Source organism: Zeus faber, assembly GCF_960531495.2.
Source record: "Zeus faber genome assembly, chromosome: 20".
Taxonomy (NCBI): domain Eukaryota; kingdom Metazoa; phylum Chordata; class Actinopteri; order Zeiformes; family Zeidae; genus Zeus; species Zeus faber.
Window position 1 is genome coordinate 19,729,353 of NC_137207.1, and position 19,182 is coordinate 19,748,534.

Below are 19,182 nucleotides of genomic sequence, written 5' to 3' on the forward strand. Positions count from 1 at the left end.
GGGAGGGGGGGAGGGAGGGGGGCGGGGGGGACCACACGCACACGAACCACAGACACCGACCTGCAGCCGCGACCACCCAGAGAGACTCTGCGCACGCGGCGCTCTCGGAGGCCGGACGGAGGAAGCAGCCTGGGCCGGGCTGCAGTGGCGGGAAGCCGCCACTAGAGGGAGCCGGTGGAGCGCCGGCCGCCAGGAGGGGCGGCTTCACCGAGCCGCCCTCGCTGAATGGCCACATGAGATTCATCATTCGAGACATTTTCTTAATGCAGTCCTTTCCCAGAGAGGGAGGAAGGGGGGGAGGGAGAGGCGGGGGGGGGGGTCGACCTACCCTGTTCCGGACCCCCCCGTCCCTCCCGTCCGTCCCTCCTCCCCTTCCCCCAACTTTTATCTCCCACGCGCCCCACACAGCACACGTCCGCTTCAGAAGAACTTGCTGCTTCCTCTCAGCTGCCGTCCTCATTGGCTGTCCTGGCGGTTGTAACTAGGCAACGAACAGGCAGATGTAGCTCTCGTGCGTGGGTACAGAAGAGCGAGACTTGTGTATGCGTGTGTGTGTGTGTGTGTGTGTGTGTGTGTGTGTGTGCGTGTGTGACGGAGCACTTGGGCTTTTTTTTTTTTTTTTTTTCTTTTTTTAAATATGTTATTCAGTGGATTCGATTTTAATGCTTTCTCATGTAGTTTTGTATTTTCAGGCAAAAATCTGACTGTATTTGAATGTCTTTTATTTTATTATATATTATAATTATTGTTATTAATTTTTTTTTTCTTTTGGTTAGCGTCCCCTCCTGCCCCCCCCCTCAGCCCCGTTCCCCTCCTGCAGCCGCTCCAGCGTCCCAGTGATCCAAGTTCTTTCTGTGAAAGAGAATCTTCTTAAACACTAAGAGAAAATACAATTAAATAACAAAAAATAATAAAAAAAAGTAAAAGAGGAAAACCCTCTCCAGTATGTTAGCTTAAACAGCAGGTGGAGGAGCTCCACACTTGTATAAAGGGGTGTGTGTGTGTTTTGTGTACAGTGAGTACAGTGCAAGTCGTATGTCCGTGTGTGTATGGGTTTTCCTTTCAGTTTTTATTTTTTATTTTTCCCTTTTGAGTTGATGCAGTCAGTGTTTTATCTGGAGAGGGTTTCAGTCGGAGGCCTCTGAGGTCCTCGCTAACTGGGACGGACGGGCAGATCTGCAACCCATCCCCCCCCTCCACTCCCTTCCCCCAAAAACCCAGATTCCTACCCACCCCCACCCTTCTGTGTATCGTGGTGACTGTGGCTCCCCATGCAGCCTGAATCGTATGCATGTACCATAACATCTAGACTTAATATATTGTGAAGTATTCAATAACCATTATGTAGATTGCTAGTCGGAATTCAAAAAAGGGGTTTAATTTCCTAGAAAGGCAAAAAAAGACAACAAGAAACTGGTCATTTCTAAGAAAATAAAACTTTATTAGATCACATGCGTTTGTCTTGAGTTCACAGCTCGTTGCAATGAGGGACGCGGTCGACTCCACCTCGCTGCGTCTGGCGTCGGACAGCTCCGGAGGCGATCGTCTCCCCGCGTTACGCAGCCTGGCAAATGATTGAATACTTCTACAGTGTCCCTGTCTGTCATTAGTGTGAAATGTATTCTGTACGGAACTGTCTGGCTTGACTCCGAAGATGCCAAAGATTTATTCGGTCGTTACAAAAGTCGGCAGCGACAAACGTTTCAATGGTCTGGGCCATTTTGGAAAAAAAAAAAAGTGCTCCATAAACTGGAGGGAGATTTTCATTAAGATTCAGATGAAAGATTCCAGTTCTGTCCAAACTGACGCTGATACTTTTGGGTGCCGGCGAGAGCCCAAATGACTTATTTTGATCATCTTCATTAACTGTTCCGCTGCGTTTCTTTAACAACTTATATAATGAAACGGGAAATCGTTTTTGTTTTTTTATACGTGCTCTTAGCCAGTTCCAGCACCAAACCGGCCGCAGTATGGCTGCTGAAACTGTTGAGCAGGTAACAGGAAATGTACATAGGAATTGTTTGGCATGTTCTAAATCCAGAATGACAAACGCACTGACCGCTGGTTCAGTGTCCAATTCTACACCGGACAATTAAGATGTAAATCTACCAGATCTCAGACTCTGATCGAGCAGCCACACAAGTCCACACTCGCCCCTGAACTTGTCACGCCAACTTCGCCATAGATATAACGCGTTTGGTGTAATCGATTAATGCACCTTTTAACGCGGCCGTCGACCGGCACAAAGCAGCTCTTTGTTGTTCACACCCATCGCACGTCATAAAAGTATTAAGTCGCTCTTCCAAAATCTATTTTCACCGCCTTGTGTAACTGCAGAGTACACACAGGGATCGTGCCATTTGTACAAATTAAACCATGTTTATTAAACTATAAAAAAGCACGGGCTTTTTTTTTTTTTTTCCTCTCTTCCCCCTCTTTCCTCAATTTTATCTTGACAAAACTTACCCTTCTACATCGGAAACACTACGAGGCGCTTTCCTCTAATTTCACTCGCGTACATGATTGGGGGTTCAGTGTTTCTACCCCCCCTCTCAGGGTGCGGGGCGGCACCGGGCCAGGATCTCGGCGACGTAGCTGTTGTTTTTTGCCGCCAGTTCTTCCTTCATTCTCCCGAGCTCCGCCTTCAGCTCCTCGTCCGTCATGGCGGCGGCGGGCAGCGACTTCACCTTCCCCAGGAAGCCGTGGATCAGACTCTCACCCGCCTGTAGGGGGGGGGGGGGGGGCGGACCGTGGGGTTAAAGTGTTTCCCACGGCAACGTTACAAACTGTATAGAACAGTCACTCTGGGATGACGGGGAGGAACGGAGCGCACACACTCTACACCCTGATGCAGACACCTCCGTACTGCAGAGCGCTGTTTTCCAGACTCTTTTCCTCCAGCTGTTGCGCTTGTCGGACTCGATGTAAAGGCGGCTTCAGGTTGATTACAAACGTAATCCACGTCCCCCTCTGCTGGAGGTTTCTACAAATTCACGTTTTCAAGAGTTCGGCAGAGGCCGCGAGGATCGAAAACGTTGGGGGGCGGCGGTGGCATTTCCTACCTGCTTGTCGGCGCGGCGTCTTTTGGCTTCGGGCCCCTGCTCCTCCCCGTCCCCCGCCGGATCCTGGAACTCCTCCAGCTCGGCCGCCTTCTCCTTTGCCATGGCGATGACCGACGGCGGGAAGGACGCCAGCTCCGCCACGTGGATCCCAAAACTCTGGTCGCACACGCCTGCGCGGGGGCGGCACATGACACAAATAGAGGCGGGGAGGGGGGAAAAAAAAAAGGGGGTTATAAATATTGTGGTATATAAATAATGTTGTTCATATTTAGCAGGTCAAACATCAACATCACCCAGGTCGCTCATGTGGAACGGTTGTGTAACAGCGCCTAACTCGCCATAGTTTTTGTAATAAAGATGGAGGGGATGTGGATGTTCGCATTGACCTCATTTAAAAAAGTTTTGTATTGTCCTTTTTTTTTTTTAGCCTGCAGGTCTCCAGTGTTTAAACAATGCATTTATTTAAAAATATAAACTTGTACTTTTATTGTGACTTGATTACAGGTCTGGGTGATATCGCGACGAGAGACTAAATATCGCCTGGGATCGTAATATCACAACAGTGTGCTCTTGTCATCCTCCAGGTCGTCACAGGACAGAGTTATTGCAGCAGTTGTTGAGTTAAGAGTTGCATTGCAGGTTGAGAACTTGAACTCCACTTGCAGATTAACTCTGTCCTGAATGCAATTGCGTTCAAATACTCTGTTGTGTGCCCAGCATGCTGACAGCACAGGTTTAATAAAAAAAAAAAAAAGTAATATCCCAATACAATTAAGATGTTCTAATCAACACCTCCACCTGCTTGGTCACAATTTAATATTCCTTCTGTGTAAATATCTCAGGAAAGCACCGACAGCCACATTATTGATGTATTATCAAGGTATTCGTATCCCCGCCCCCCTCAAAAAATAAAAAAAATAAAAAAAATTTAAAAGAAAATGAAGCGAACCCACCGGGCCGGACCCTGTACAGCATGGTGAGCGTGTCCTGGGTGGTGAGGGCGGTGACGTGCAGGTTGCGCACGGTGGCGTGGTGCGCCGCCAGCGCCGTCAGCTCGTGGAAGTGGGTGGCGAACAGGCAGAAGCTGCCGATGCGCGCGGCGATGTGCTCGCTGATGGCCCAGGCCAGGCCGAAGCCGTCGTACGTGGACGTGCCGCGCCCCAGCTCGTCGATGATGATGAGGGAGTTCTCCGTGGCCGAGCTGCAGAGGAGGAAGATGGAACTTACGGTGTCGTCCCGAGTCGCAAAGGGAGTATAACTTAAATTATAATTTGTGTGTGTGTGTGTGTGTGCACGCGCGCGCCCCACCGCAGGATGGCGGCCGTCTCCAGCATCTCGGACATGAAGGTGGAGACGCCCTTGACCTGGCTGTCCCCGGCCCCCACCCGCGCCAGCACACTGTCTACCACGCTCAGCTCGGCGCTGTCGCACGGCACGAAGCTGCCCATCTGAGCCATGAGCGCGACCACGCCCACCTGGCGGATGAACGTCGACTTTCCACCCATGTTGGGACCTGGGTGGAGGAAAGGAGAAAGAGAGAGGGCGGGGTCCATTGGAAAGATGTCAGTATCCACGGGCGTCTGCCATTGATGTATTTACATGGATCAGAGTGAAAATATTAAATATATACTGTGAGTTTATACAAGGTTAGGGTGAATGAAATTCAAGGACTTTCAAGTCTAAAGCACTATTTTTTTATTTAAGGGAGGGACATATATATACACATACACACACACACACGTGTGTGTGTGTATATATATATACACACACACACACACACACACACACACACAGACAGACACATACATATATATATATTTGCCTCAGTGATTTATTTATATAAGTATATCCATCTATATTAAACTTGTCTATTTCCAACCACGCTGGATTAACTCCACATTTCCCTGACATAATCGATGTCATAAAAGTGATTCTGGAAAAGTTTTTAATGATCGCGTTGTTTTCAAGTACTTTTCAAGCATTTCAGCACAAAAGGGGCTATTTTCAAGGTATTCAAGTACCTACATTTCTGAGGGGGAAATTCAAGCACCTCCAGACCTATCTATCTATCCATCCATTACGAATGGATTATTTCACTACAAGCCTCCTCAGACTCACTGTCCGACTGAAGTCAATGAGGATTATTATTCTTTTCAGGGAACCATCTGCTGGTTCGGTTCTTCCTCCGTATCTCACCGGTGACGACGTAGAAGCTCTTCTCTCCCTGGACGAAGGTGACGTCGTTGGGGATGAAGGCGGTGTCGGCGTCCGTCTCCATGCACGGGTGGCGCGCCTGCCGCAGCTCCAGGCGCCGGGGGCCCCCTTCCAGGAGGCGGGGCCTGACGTAGGGCACCGGGGCGGAGACGGCCGCCGTCGCCAGGCTCACCGCCACGTCCAGCTGAGCCGTGACGTCGCTCAGGGTCTGCAGCGGGTCGACGTAGCCTGGCGGCGGCGGGCGGAGGAATGTCAAGACAATGTCAGAATAAATGAGAGCGGCAACTGAAGCCGGGTCGTGTGAAATTAAACGTGGGTGTCGCGACACATCAACAAGAAATATTTAAAACGGACAATTTTATTTTATTTAAAACCTTGAATCGCCACCAACGCAAATCCCCGTTACTTCGAAAGAACGGCATCGGCTCGGAGCTTTGTTTCGAGGTTATCACCGGCAGGCCACACTCGACCCAGTTCCCCGCTGGAGACGCCCGCGTCGGCGCCTCCCGCTCGGCTCTGACGGAGGCGACGCAAGATGACGACCAAGGCGTTCACGGACGAGGGCGCGAAGAGAGGGCAACACGTGGGAAGAGGGACCACAAGAATGACAGCAAGCAAGGCTTATTGATTTATCCACGGGTACAGAGTTCAGGGTGAACTCCAAATGTGTGATTTGGGGAACAAACCTCAAATCACATGGAATCAGCCCTCCCACCCCCCCGGGGGCCGGCGCCTACATTTTCCCTCCCGGGGAGGGGCTGAGCAGCATGTGAGCGCCGCGCCCTCCTCCCCCCTCCTCCTCCCCCCTCCTCCCTCACCTGAGGCGATGCTGATGATCTCCTTGACGATGGCATTTTGCGATTCCTCGTACTCGCCGCGGCTCTTCGCGTACTCCTCGTTCAGCGCGCTCAGCTTGCTACAGACAGACAGACAGACAGACAGACAGACAGATCAAAAACGTGCAGGTGCGCCAGGCTCAGACATCTCAAACGGTCCCAAACGATATCTGTTCTAAAATAATACTGAAATACACACAAAAAATAAAAAAAATAAAGAAAAAAAAGAAACATTTTGTAATGTAAAATAATCAAGAAATATAAACAGAAAATGTTTTAACTAATTAAATAACTAAAATTCTAACAATAATCAAGAGCTATTTGGCAAATATACAATAAACCTAAAATGAACAATGACCTATGAATAAAAATAAACCTACAATTTACCATAAACAATAAAAACAAAGCTTGCTTTGCAAAAAAATGTAATAAAATTGTCTATATCCACAATAAACCAAAAAAAGAGAACAGTGAACAAAGAAAAATAAATTCTTTCCTATTGTGCTAGTTTCCATACATATACTGTAAAGCGGTGGTTCTCAAACTTCTTTTTAAAAGTGACTAAGATCTTTTTTCAGCTGAGTTCCTTGGGATTGGGAGGAAGAAGAAAAAAAAAGAAAACGAACATAAATTACGATTATGATAATTATTACTGTAATGTATGTGCATCGTATTTTTTTTTTTACATTATACATAACCAATATTTTTTTTAAACACTTTTTCCAGAGAAACACATTTGAGAAACACTGCTGCAGAGTATATACACAAATTAAGACTTGTAATGTTCTGTAAAAACTTAGTTTAACCCTAGAGCACAGCTAAACAATCACCTCATTTAGCGCAGAGTTCTTTTTCAACGAGAATCACGCTCTCCTTGCTTCCATGCGCCAAATTAAAGGTGCGCGGTCTGGATCCCAAACAATGACTCTTTTTCACGACTAGAAACAACGGATTTCACGCGTGATCCTCATTAAGTGGCGAGCGTGGTGCCACCGGACCCGAGTTCTGAGAAATGTGGCGCTGAAGGAATCACCGTAGAGCATCTGCTGCGGTTTTGTTTTAATTCATTAGAGATACGTGGCTCAGATGACGCCTCAACGCGCAACATTCTGCAGTTTATTTTGCAACTTTTTGGCACATCAACGGCATTCGCTACTACCCTGGGGTAATGATCATAATACTTATAATAATAATAAATAGAGCTGCAGGCAGCAATGCACGAGGTCCAGGTTGGTGGGTGTGATGTGTGTGAGGACGTGACAAAACGATGTGCGATTGCAAAATTGGAACCATCGCCGCGCAATGGTCCTACCGCTGCCGGTGCCTTTTCGAATATTAACTCCACAAATCTCGACGCAGAGTCGCAGTGAAGAGAATACGGACAATCGGAAATGAGCGTTCGATTTTCCAACCTCGATAATCACGAGCGGGTTTGAGCAGATTTGGGCGAAGCCCGAGCCGCAGGAGTCGGAGCTCAGCTGGGGCGCGCAGCGTGTGCGTTGTAAGAATGCAAAGAAAATGTGTTTTTCCGATTCAATAGAACATGATATTTTACAATATGTCCACTTGATTCGTCCACTTGAGAGGCCAGGACCACGTGCCGGTCTTCTCCGGTACGCGTTCCATAAGAGCAGTTGGCGTTATGGATATGACCTGGATTGTGATATCAAAGATATAATAATAATGTGCGACGGAAGCCGATGCTGTGATATGATGAGTACAATTAGGGAGAAAAAAAAAAAAAAAGTCTGATGAGACAAGAGCTATTGAAAAGAGCCGGCTCCCACGGCTACCGAGCATTAGTTTTATGAATGGAATATTTTGTTCGTATTTTTTCCCCACCACAAAAAAAAGAACATTATTTATAATGATTTGATGTGACTGGAATCAAAGTCTCTTATTGAAAAAGCGTTTTCTTCACAAATCAAGACTCGTCAGGGTTAGTGCTGAATAAAACACATACAGGCGTGGACAAATGTGTTGGTGCCCTTGCAGCTTATTGAAGCAATGCTCCATTTCATCTGAAAAGTGATGAAATTAAAAGCAATTTTCTCATGTATACCTGCGCGCCTTTGGTAGGTCATAGAGTAAAGCAAAAAAAGCTGTGTAAAGAGATCAATTATTGCCAAAGAGATGAATCACATTCTAAAATGACCTGGACAGATTTGTTGGTACCCCTCAGAAAAGATTATAAATAATTGGATTATGGTGATATTTCAAACTAACCGTTTTCTTTCATTGGTATCACACGTCTTCAATCTTATAATCACTCATTCAGCCTGTTTAAATGGAGAAAAGTAGTCACTCTGCTGTTTGGTATCATCGTGCCCACCACACTGAACATGGACCAGACAAAGCAAAGGAGAGAGTTGTCTGAGATCAGAAAGAAAATGATAGAACAGCATGTTGAAGGTAAATCTACAAGACCATCTCCAAGCAGCTTGGCGTTCCTGTGACTACAGTTGCAAACATCAAGAAGTTTAAGGTCCATGGGACTGTAGCCAACCTCGCTGGACGCGGCCGCAAGAGGAAAATCGACCCCAGATTGAACAGAAGGATAGTGCGAATGGTAGAAAAAGAGCCAAGGACAACTGAACTCCAAGGTCAAGGTACATCGGCGTCTGATCGCACCAGCCGTCTCTTTTTGAGTGACAGTGGGCTCCATGGAAGAAGACCCAGGAGGACTCCACATTTGTAGAAAAACAGAAAAAAGCCAAACTGGAATTTGCTAAAATGCATATTGACAAGCCACAATGCTTCTGGGAGAATGTCCTTTAGACAGATGAGTCGAAACTGGAGCTGTTTGGCAAGTCACATCAGCTCTGTGTTCACAGACAAAAACATTAAGCTTTCAAAGAAAAGAACACCATACCTACTGTGAAACATGGAGGAGACTATTCTGAAGTGGCCTTCTATGAGCCCTGATCTGAACCCTATCGAACATCTCTGGAAAGAGCTGAAACATGCAGCCTTCAAACGTGAGACAGCTGGAGCAGTTTGCTCCGGAAGAGTGGGCCAAACTACCTGTTGACAGGTGCACAAGTCTCATTGAGAGCTGCAGAAATCGCCTGATTGCAGTGTTTGCCTCCTAATGTTTAAATCGAAATTTCATTTTTGTTATAAACTTGAGAAATTGAACATGATACTGGTTACTGATACTGGAATTAAATTCAGTTACTAGGGGCAGATCTAATCATATTTTTTCATTCCCTACCATGTTTAAAGGAAGGTGTCATGCCTGCCTCATATTGCACTTTCATTTAACAATTGAGTATTAAATGTTGTATATAGTTTAAGATTTAATTTAAACATTGGAGATCTTGAATGTTGTTTTAATTTAAGACCATGGGCAAAAGTTCCTTACTTTAAGGGTTTTACAGAATAAACGGAAAGAAGTCATATTTGATTCCCTTTATTTTTAGCTATTTAGTGACTCAACGCCGTGAGTTTTGAGACGCACGCACGCACGCACGCACGCACGCACGCACGCACACACGCACACACACACTAAACAAAACTGTGAGCAAACATAACAACAAAATAACATTTTGAAAAATGTATCCTTCAGATACAAAACACCCGGTCGCCAAATTCCTCCGCATCCCTTCGACCTGAAGGCTGGGTGGTGCTTCCCGCACAGGTGCCGTTTGCGTTTATACTCGCACAGATTTCTACGCGTCACAGTACGTGTCCAACGTACAGAAAACACACCTACGACAGCCCATAACCCCCGCGGAGACGTGGGCCGGGCTTCGGGCGGCGTGTGTTCTGGGTCTGACCTGTTGGTGAAGCGCACGCCGTTCTTCTGCACGTCCAGCGTGGTGAACTTCCTGTTGTTCCTCAGGCCCTTCTCCTCCTTGCAGGTCACCCTCAGGTAGAAGCCCAGCGCCGCGTTGGACTCCAGCTTCACCGTCTTGCCGGCGTCCAGACCTGCACACGGGCGGGGCGGCCATTACAATTACTTACTGATGCAGTGAGCGTAAACATTGAATAACCTAAATCAATTAAGTAAAATAAGCCGAGAAATCAAATGACGAACCTAGATGTAGGTGACTGTATGTAATGGCATTACTATTTTTATTTTGAAAGTAGCTTTTTAGTATTTCAAAAGTACTATGGTGTTGATATTTATTTTCATCCGTACGGTACAACCACGTTTATTATATTTATTTTATTTATACCCATAAATGTATGTGACGAATAAACCTCTTGAAAATCTTCAAAATATTTAATTGAAATTATCCTGGGCGTAGTATCGTTTGTTTGTATATTATTTTGTATATTTTTCTGAAAAGTGTGTTCATCTCTTTGCCACAACAAATTCCTCTTCTGTGGAAATCGAGCGTTTTCACTTGGGCCTTTGTTTATTTGGAAAAAAAGAAAAGTATTTTGACCTCTCACCTCTTAGAGCTCATCAAGAGCGGTTTTTCAAACTCATTTTAACCACTAAGGTGTCAGTTATGGCCCTTTTACTGCAAGCCCAAAAAAAAAAAAGTTGTATTTAAAAGGAACTTTATATCAATAACCGTAACTACAAATTGCACTATTTGGTAAAAAAAAAAAAAAACACAAATAATTCTGGAAGAAGAAATGCAAGAGTGTGTGTGTGTGTGTGTGTGTGTACCCAGCTCCCTGGCTGCGCTGCTGAGCACGGCCTGCATGCTCTTCTCCAGAGCGTCCATGTTCTCCCTCAGCTCACTCAGCGCCGGGTCGAAGGACGCCTTCACCAAAAACTCATGGTGGTCCACCTGCGCACGCACACGCACACACACACACACACACACACACACACACACACTCTAAAAGTTGCACCCAACAAAATGTAGAACCAGCCTGTTTCACAATATCTTTAAGGTCCTATGATGAAAAACAAAAAATGTTCAGTGCTTGCGCACATACATTCGGGTCTCTGATGGGCCTACTAACATACAAACTGTGAAAAAGACAACCTGGTCAGTTTTTTTTGTCAGCTGCCGATTTCGGAAAACACCTGGTGAATCAAGCTTTCAGATTTGAAGCCCCTTCCTATGGAACGTCAAGTGGGGCTTCGGTAGAACTACAACCGCCTTCAATCTGAGTAACTCCACCCACGGCTGTAGCGCAAGACCTATCGAAGCTATCGAAGCTGAGAGCTAAGCAAACAAAACGGCAGATGAATTTATTTTCCAAAGTTGCCGTAATTGAATGAACTGAAAAAGCCGCGAGCCCCGCCGTCTCCCGCGGTGCTCCAAGCTCCGCCGTCAAAGTCGGGACAAACTTTTAAAATGAGGCCTCGTAGATCTAATGCGAGTGAAGATTCAGCGACTGGACTGATTATATTGATTATATATTCAACAGATTTTGGTGTACGGCTAAGGTGAAATGAGTGAAGGTTTACAGAGAAATACAACAGAATCTGGAGTAAAGTTCAAACCCCATTGGCTCAGAACTAGGGGCCTGGCTGTTCATTTACATTTAAAGCTACACACACAGGAAACAGCCCGTTTTGGAAAACTTTGCTTTTGAGGCATGTTACAATGGCTAGAATGCATAATCTGAGCGGTATTTTAAGGAAAAAAATAAAAATGAAAAAAAAACTTTTAAATTATATTTTGGGGACATCAGAGACCACATTAACTTGTTGAAAAAGAGCATAATTAATAAATTTGACCGTTTCACCATTTTTTTTTTTTGTTATCACCCAGCCCTATTATTTGCTCACTACATAGATAACCCCCCCCATCAAAAAATGTTTCACATATTGAAAGTAATGTAATATTATTAAAACATATACATATATATATATGTATATGTGTTTTCTTAGATGTAAAAACATACATAGACAGAATCAACAACCCCCCCATCCACCCCCCAACAAAAATGATAAAAAAAAAAATCTAATTATAAAAAATATAAATTTAAAACAAAACTAAAAATATTTTATTTATTATTAATTATTATTATTATAATTATAGAAGAATAACCAATCATAGAAGAAAACCAACTGACAAAAAATCTTTTTAAAGGGAAAACACAACAACAAAAAGGTTATTCCATGGATTTGGTCTATTTACTCATTCCATGTTTGCAAGTCTCTGGACGGAAATTTGAGGTCAAAGAAATTCAAATATTGAGAATAGGTCACAGATTTAATGAGACACAGAGTAATCGAAAAAGGAATACGGATGATTAGCATTTTGATATTTGTATTGTTTTGCCCCCTGACCTGGTTCATGTCCAGCGTGGTCTCGATCATCTCCTGGAACTTTGAGAAGTCGTCCTGCAGGTCCCTGAACGGAGCCAGGAATGAGGCCTCCAGCAGGACCTGGTAGCTACCTGCAACACACACACACACACACACACACACACACACACACACACACACACACACACACACACACACACACACACACACACACTTACATTACATTACATTTACATTTAGTCATTTAGCAGACGCTTTTATCCAAAGCGACTTACAATTATTCAAACACCGACGGACGCAGCCATCAGGAGCAATTAGGGGTTAAGTGTCTTGCTCAAGGACACTACAGCATGCTAGCAGGAGGAGCCTGGGATCGAACCAGCAACCTTTGGATCACTAGACCACCAGCTCTACCTCCTGAGCTACCATCCCCAATGGTACCATCCCCAATGGTTCACACAGTGAAAGTGTCCATGTTACACATGGGGCTTTTGTTTCAAAAATGGATTAAAATAAATAAATCTACAACAAAAACACACTTTGTTTGGAAAAAAATAAAAATAGAAGGCTCTGATCTGAGCTGCGGATCACGCTCCACCATTTTGCCGAATCAACAATGCATTTCTCCTCGTCTTAGTCATTTTCGTGAGCCACTTAAAAAAATATTGATGTAAACGTTCGCTCTGTATGTATTTGTTTATTTGTCCATAAAAATCTTCCCTTCAACATTTAATATATTCAAAAATGATAAAGATCAATAGTGAGGCTGGGTCTATTCATCCATGTATGTGTGTATTGGAACCTATAATAAACACAATCGTACCAGAGTATCTCTCCAGGGCGCTGATGAGCGCCGGGATGTGGCTCACGGCTTGGTAGACGCGGTAGCAGTCCTGCAGCGAGGCCGAGCGGCGGTGGAACTTCTTGGCCAGGCGGTGCAGGTCCGGGAAGCGGCGCAGGAGGTCGTCCTGGAGGATCTGCCGCAGCTCCGAGTCACACACCAGGCTCTCCACCAGGTCCAGCCTGACACAGACAGACAGACAGACTTTTGTTTCATAAGAAAAAAATCTGGATTTTCAATTGCCAAAATTTCATTTTTAATGATTATTTTTCATTTTCTGGTTTATTATTATCGTTCATTGTTAATTTTTTTTGTGTTTATTTTATTGTTTGTTGTTTATTGTGGTTTATTTGTATATTGCCAAATTTCTTCTGTTTATTTATGTTAGTATTAATTACTAAGTTTAAAGTCTATTTTTATTGTAATATTTTACATTCACTGCCTTTTTTTTTCCCCCCCGGTTAAATTTTAAGTTTGCCTTGTATAGCCAAATTATATTCCTATTTCACCCAATCACTTTATTACGATTGCCTATTGCTTTTGATGCGAGCCGCTGTGACTCCACAATTTCACAATTTGGAGTCTCTCCCCGATGTGAATCTACAGCAGAGCGTTCCTGAAGCATAGCTTGGTGGGGCAGCAAGACGACCACCACCCCAAAAAAACAAAACAAAAAAAACACAATTAAGTCTGCAACGGGAGGATGTATGAATGGATGGATGAAATGATGCTCAGCGGCCTCATGATCCGTGCGGGCCCACCTCTCTTCTATTCGGGTACGGTCCATCAGCGGCTGCTTGATCCACTGGCTGATGAGCCGCTGGCCCTGCGGGGTTCGGCATTTGTTCAGGATCCCGGCCAATGAATGAGCTCCGCTGGTGTCGTCTGGCGACCCCTAGGAACCGGGACGGAAGGTCTCGGCATGAAATCAGTCACGTGAAATAATCGTTCCACCTTGTAGCTCTATCTCATAGTTGCACCTTGTAGCTCTACCTCATGGTTGCACCATGTCTCTCTACCTCATAGTTCCACCTCGTCTCTCTACCTCATAGTTCCACCTCGTCTCTCTACCTCATAGTTCCCCCTCGTCTCTCTACCTCATAGTTCCACCTCGTCTCTCTACCTCATAGTTCCACCTCGTCTCTCTACCTCATAGTTCCACCTCGTCTCTCTACCTCATAGTTCCACCTCGTCTCTCTACCTCATAGTTCCACCTCGTCTCCCTACCTCATAGTTCCACCTCGTAGCTCTACCTCATAGTTCCACCTCGTAGCTCTACCTCATAGTTCCACCTTGTAGCTCTACCTCATAGTTCCACCTTGTAGCTCTACCTCATAGTTCCACCTTGTAGCTCTACCTCATAGTTCCACCTTGTAGCTCTACCTAATAGTTGCACCTTGTAGCTCTACCTTGTCTCTCTACCTCATAGTTCCACCTTGTAGCTCTACCTCATAGTTCCACCTTGTAGCTCTACCTCATAGTTCCACCTTGTAGCTCTACCTCATAGTTCCACCTTGTAGCTCTACCTCATAGTTCCACCTTGTAGCTCTACCTCATAGTTCCACATTGTAGCTCTACCTCATAGTTGCACCTTGTAGCTCTACCTCATAGTTGCACCTTGTAGCTCTACCTTGTCTCTCTACCTCATAGTTCCACCTTGAAGCTCTACCTCATAGTTCCACCTTGTAGCTCTACCTTGTCTCTCTACCTCATTGTTCTACCTCGTCTCTCTTCCTCATAGTTCCACCTTGTAGCTCTACCTCATAGTTGCACCTTGTAGCTCTACCTTGTCTCTCTACCTCATAGTTCCACCTTGTAGCTCTACCTCATAGTTCCACCTTGTAGCTCTACCTCATAGTTCCACCTTGTAGCTCTACCTTGTCTCTCTACCTCATTGTTCTACCTCGTCTCTCTACCTTATTGTTCCACCTTGTAGCTCTACCTCGTCTCTCTACCTCATAGCGCTACCTCGTCTCTCTACCTCAACGCGACCTGGTCTCTCTACCTCATAGTTCCACCTTGTAGCTCTACCTCTTCTCTCTACCTCAATGCGACTTGGTCTCTCTACCTCATAGTTCCACCTTGTAGCTCTGCCTCGACACTACCTCCTCGCTCTGCCTGCCTATTTTCTGACTTCTGCTTTTGAAAGAGAAGGAGGAGTCACGCGCTCCGACCTGGAAGAGGTTGAGGGCCTGCACGGCGGCGTTGTCCAGCCTCATGTACTGTCCCAGGTCCAGCGCCGTCAGACTGAACGAGTTGAAGTTGGACTCGTCCGACAGCAGCTCCAGGAAGCGCACCACGGCCGCCAGGCACGACATGGCCACCTGGGGATACGAAACATTCCAAAACCGCCATTAAAACAACAATGTGCAATCACTGGGTCTCATCCCCGAAAACTTTTATTCAGTACTTTCACTTCTGTTTATGTTCATTTAAACATTATATGCACAGTTGTAATTTGATAGATGTATGTAAACTTACACAATTTTACATTAAAGAGGACCTATTATGCTCCTTTTTACACAAGTAAATAGGTTTCAGGGGTCCCCAAAACATGTTATCAGTCCATCAAAATCTGTTCCTAAACAAACATTACACTAATAAGTGGATCACCAGATAAAGGGAAGTACAGCGAGCGTATGTAATGCTTATACAAGGCACCTGTTTGTCCAGTTCTGGCAGCGCGTTGCTGCTCACGCTCTCTCCTTTCTTGGCCCTCAGCAGCCGGTTCAGGTCCTGGACCATGTCTTTGCTGCTGAACTCGGCTCTCTTCCTGTCGGAGACGAGGACGCCGCCGCGCTGGACCACCTGCACGGACGCACCACAGTTCACAAAGATTGCCAATGCGCGAAAAGACAAGAGGAAATTGGGCAAGTGAAGGCAAGCACTAGATTTACAAACGCAAACAGGTTACAGTGCAGCTAAAAACTTTAACAGACAATGCAAACTTATTTTTAATGTCTGAAAGAGATCGAACATCTAGAGATGTTCTCGAGATCTATGCTGCCAGATCTCTCCAGAATTCCCATGGATTGACACACCTTTCTTGCCCAATGGGCAAAAAAATGGAGCAGGTCATTTCCACTTTTCTTATTTGTTCAAATGTTAATTGTGTATTTATGGAAAATGCTATCACAGCCAAAACAAGATTGGGGAACATGTCAAGAAGATTGGATTTGTTGTGTTCTATTGGGCATTTCACGCACTGTTTAGTAGCTACCTGGGATGCCATCTTGTGTATCTACTTCTCTATATCTATTTACACTGAAACCAAAATGCATGCAAGTGATCAATGCCAGATTACAATACCATGACTTTTGACACACACCTCTTTTAATTTGCCGTTGTCACCGCTCCCATCTCCCTGAGCCAGGAGACACTCCTTTGGGCTGATCTGGACGAGCAGCGACTCCAAGTTGGAGAAGGTTTCTCCGTCGGGGAACTCGCACACCCCCATGGTCCTCTGGGCCGCGTCCACGTAGCCGACGCCCACCACGCGCTGCCCGTCCGCCGCAGTGCCCAACTTCACCGCCACGACCCCGGCACAGCCCTCGGCGCCGGCTCCGCTCCCGAACAGAATCTCCTCGAACTGGGTCAGGTTGCCCGGCGAGGCCTGGAGAGTTTGAAAGGAGAGAGAACAGTGATCATCTTCTGCATTTACCCCATCTTAACTACTCGGGGGCAGCGGGCGGCTAGGCGTGTGAAACCGGACACGGATGTCATTTTGGGTGGGGGGAAACCTACGCAAACACGGGGGGAACACACACGCTGGCCGTGGAAAAACACAAACCCAGAACCTGGTTGCTGTGAGCCACCGTGGCACCTTGAAAGAGGTGGCAAAGAGTAGTCGTGATGGTCGGGAGGCTGAGGTGAAGGCCAACTGGGCTGCTCCTGGTCCTAAACGACGCAAGTTATGTTTGCATGCGATTGCATTTTGGGAGCCGGCCTTACCTTGTACTCTATCCTCCAGTCGTGCTCCTTGCTGCTCTTGCTGTGGTTCCTGTAGACCTCCACCCGGTACTGCTTCACCAGCAGCAGGTCCCTCACGAAGGCTTCGAAGTTCATCTTGCTGAGGACGACGCCCTCCAGCTTGCGGCTTCCTGTCGTCAACATTAAACAACGCAAACATCACAAACACGCACCGGCGGCGGAGGCGGCGTCGGGTCGACGCTCCGAGATGCCTACCGGTGCCCAGGCTCTTGATGACCCCACCGGTCTTGAAAACCTCCCGCGCGGCGAACACGGCGTCTTTCCCGTGCACGGTGTAGTAATCGCCGCGGTCGAACACCCGGAAAGTGGTGTCTGGCTTCTCCGGCATGGAGAAGTAGAAGTTGAGGAAGCCATTTTCCGCCGCGCTGTCCATGGACATGTTGTGCTTCGGCTGCACCGCCATGCTGGAAACTCCCGCCAGGACCGCGGCGCGGAGCGGATGTGACGTGTTCACCCGTTTGTTTTCCTCCTGATTCTCAAGCTGCTTTGTTAATATTTGTTTATCTTTGAACCGGTATTACATAAGGAATAAAACAATAAAAATGAATGTTTTATATATTAAAAAAAAATAATAATAATTATTAAGTAATAATTCATTCTTTAATAATAGACTCTGTATATATATATATAAAATAAAATAAACATTTTTCCTTTCTAAATCAAAATGCAGTTTTAACTTTTCACGCGTTTCTTATGATACATGTTTTTATAATTGACATAGGTAAACTTTTAATATCCAGGGTATTTTAGCTTTTTGAACGTTTCAGGCCAGATGATGTTGTTGTGTGTTGTTCTACGTTGGTCCACCCGGTCACCTCACTCAGCGTCACGGGGCTGGAGACGGGGACAGGCCGGTCGGATGGACGGAGGAACATTTTCACTAAATGTATTGTAAATAGTATTGTGATTGTGATTATTATTATTATTATTATCATCATCATCATCATCATCATCATCATCATTATGAATATTCATATTATTACACGTATTTATTCTAATTCTCTCTATGCGTGGCTGGTTTTGATAATTCTTCTGTATAGAACTTGTGTTTTGTTTGATGCTTGTCTTTGAGGAACTTCTCCCCCTGTGTGTGACATTGTATATTTGCAATGTTTGCACTTGTTTTTATTTCATCTTATGCGTCTTTAACCCAGACCCCCTCTGGAAGCTTACTTTGCATGGTATTAATTATAGTTTCTACGGATTTGTTGAATTATTTATTCATCCACTTATTTATATTTGACGCCGGGCGCCCCCTGCTGGTGGGGCCGGCACTGTGTTTTCCATGTTGAGAGATGGAAGAATGTGTGAATGGATGGGACGTGGAATTATATATAGAGGGGAATGAGACATGATTAAGATAACTTTATCTTATTTATTCTTTTGGTTTGAATCCCCCTTTCCCGCCCCTTGTGTGATTCATACTGGCATGTACATAACTTATTTGAATTGTGATCTCTTTTATCCCAATTTTCCGAGCGCTTTTACATCCATCCATCCATTATCTATGTATTTATTTGTTAGTTTGTTTATGTATTTATTAATTTATTGAGTGGCTGTGTGCAGCATGGATTCTCCCCATGTGCTCCCTTATTAATTTATAGCCCCTCTATACATATATACCTGGATTTATGTGTGTATGTGGGCGTGTGTGTGTGGGCGTGCGTGTGTGTATACACATACCTCTCACAGATATAACCGATATATAAACAACCAATAGATAAAACCAGTTACCGACACAAAACATAAAAACCTAACCCTAACCCTGACTGTAAAATGCTATGGGCATTGGGCATGGGCATCTTCTTCAAGTAAAAAAAAATCATATTAAAAAATCTAAACATAATAAATGTACACAATCAACACATAATAAAGCATTAAATGTTTGCCAATCCATATTTAACATCGCTGAGTCAAGTCCTCTTTATTTCTATGATGCAATATGAAAGCATCAAAATTGCTCCGTTAAAAAAACAATTATCTTAAGAATAGAAAGGTGAAAACAGCAACATGAACAAAACAACGAATTAAGCTTTTTAAGAATAAAATTAGCCT

The 19,182-nt window shown here is 45.1% G+C and overlaps 1 protein-coding gene across 1 annotated transcript; it reads right to left on the reverse strand.

Moving 5' to 3' along the window:
* Positions 1–42: 42 nt before the first annotated feature.
* On the reverse strand, positions 43–17,530 carry msh2 (mutS homolog 2 (E. coli); the record flags this gene model as incomplete). Its single annotated transcript, XM_080021189.1, has 16 exons — positions 43–2,723; positions 3,063–3,232; positions 4,016–4,263; positions 4,371–4,575; positions 5,259–5,504; positions 6,095–6,192; positions 9,892–10,042; positions 10,737–10,860; positions 12,318–12,427; positions 13,120–13,319; positions 13,899–14,032; positions 15,312–15,461; positions 15,799–15,945; positions 16,466–16,750; positions 17,089–17,237; positions 17,323–17,530. 16 exons carry the CDS (start codon positions 17,528–17,530, stop codon positions 2,553–2,555), a joined length of 2,796 nt encoding a protein of 931 aa, XP_079877315.1. The 3' UTR covers positions 43–2,552.
* Between the last annotated feature and the right edge of the window lie 1,652 nt (positions 17,531–19,182).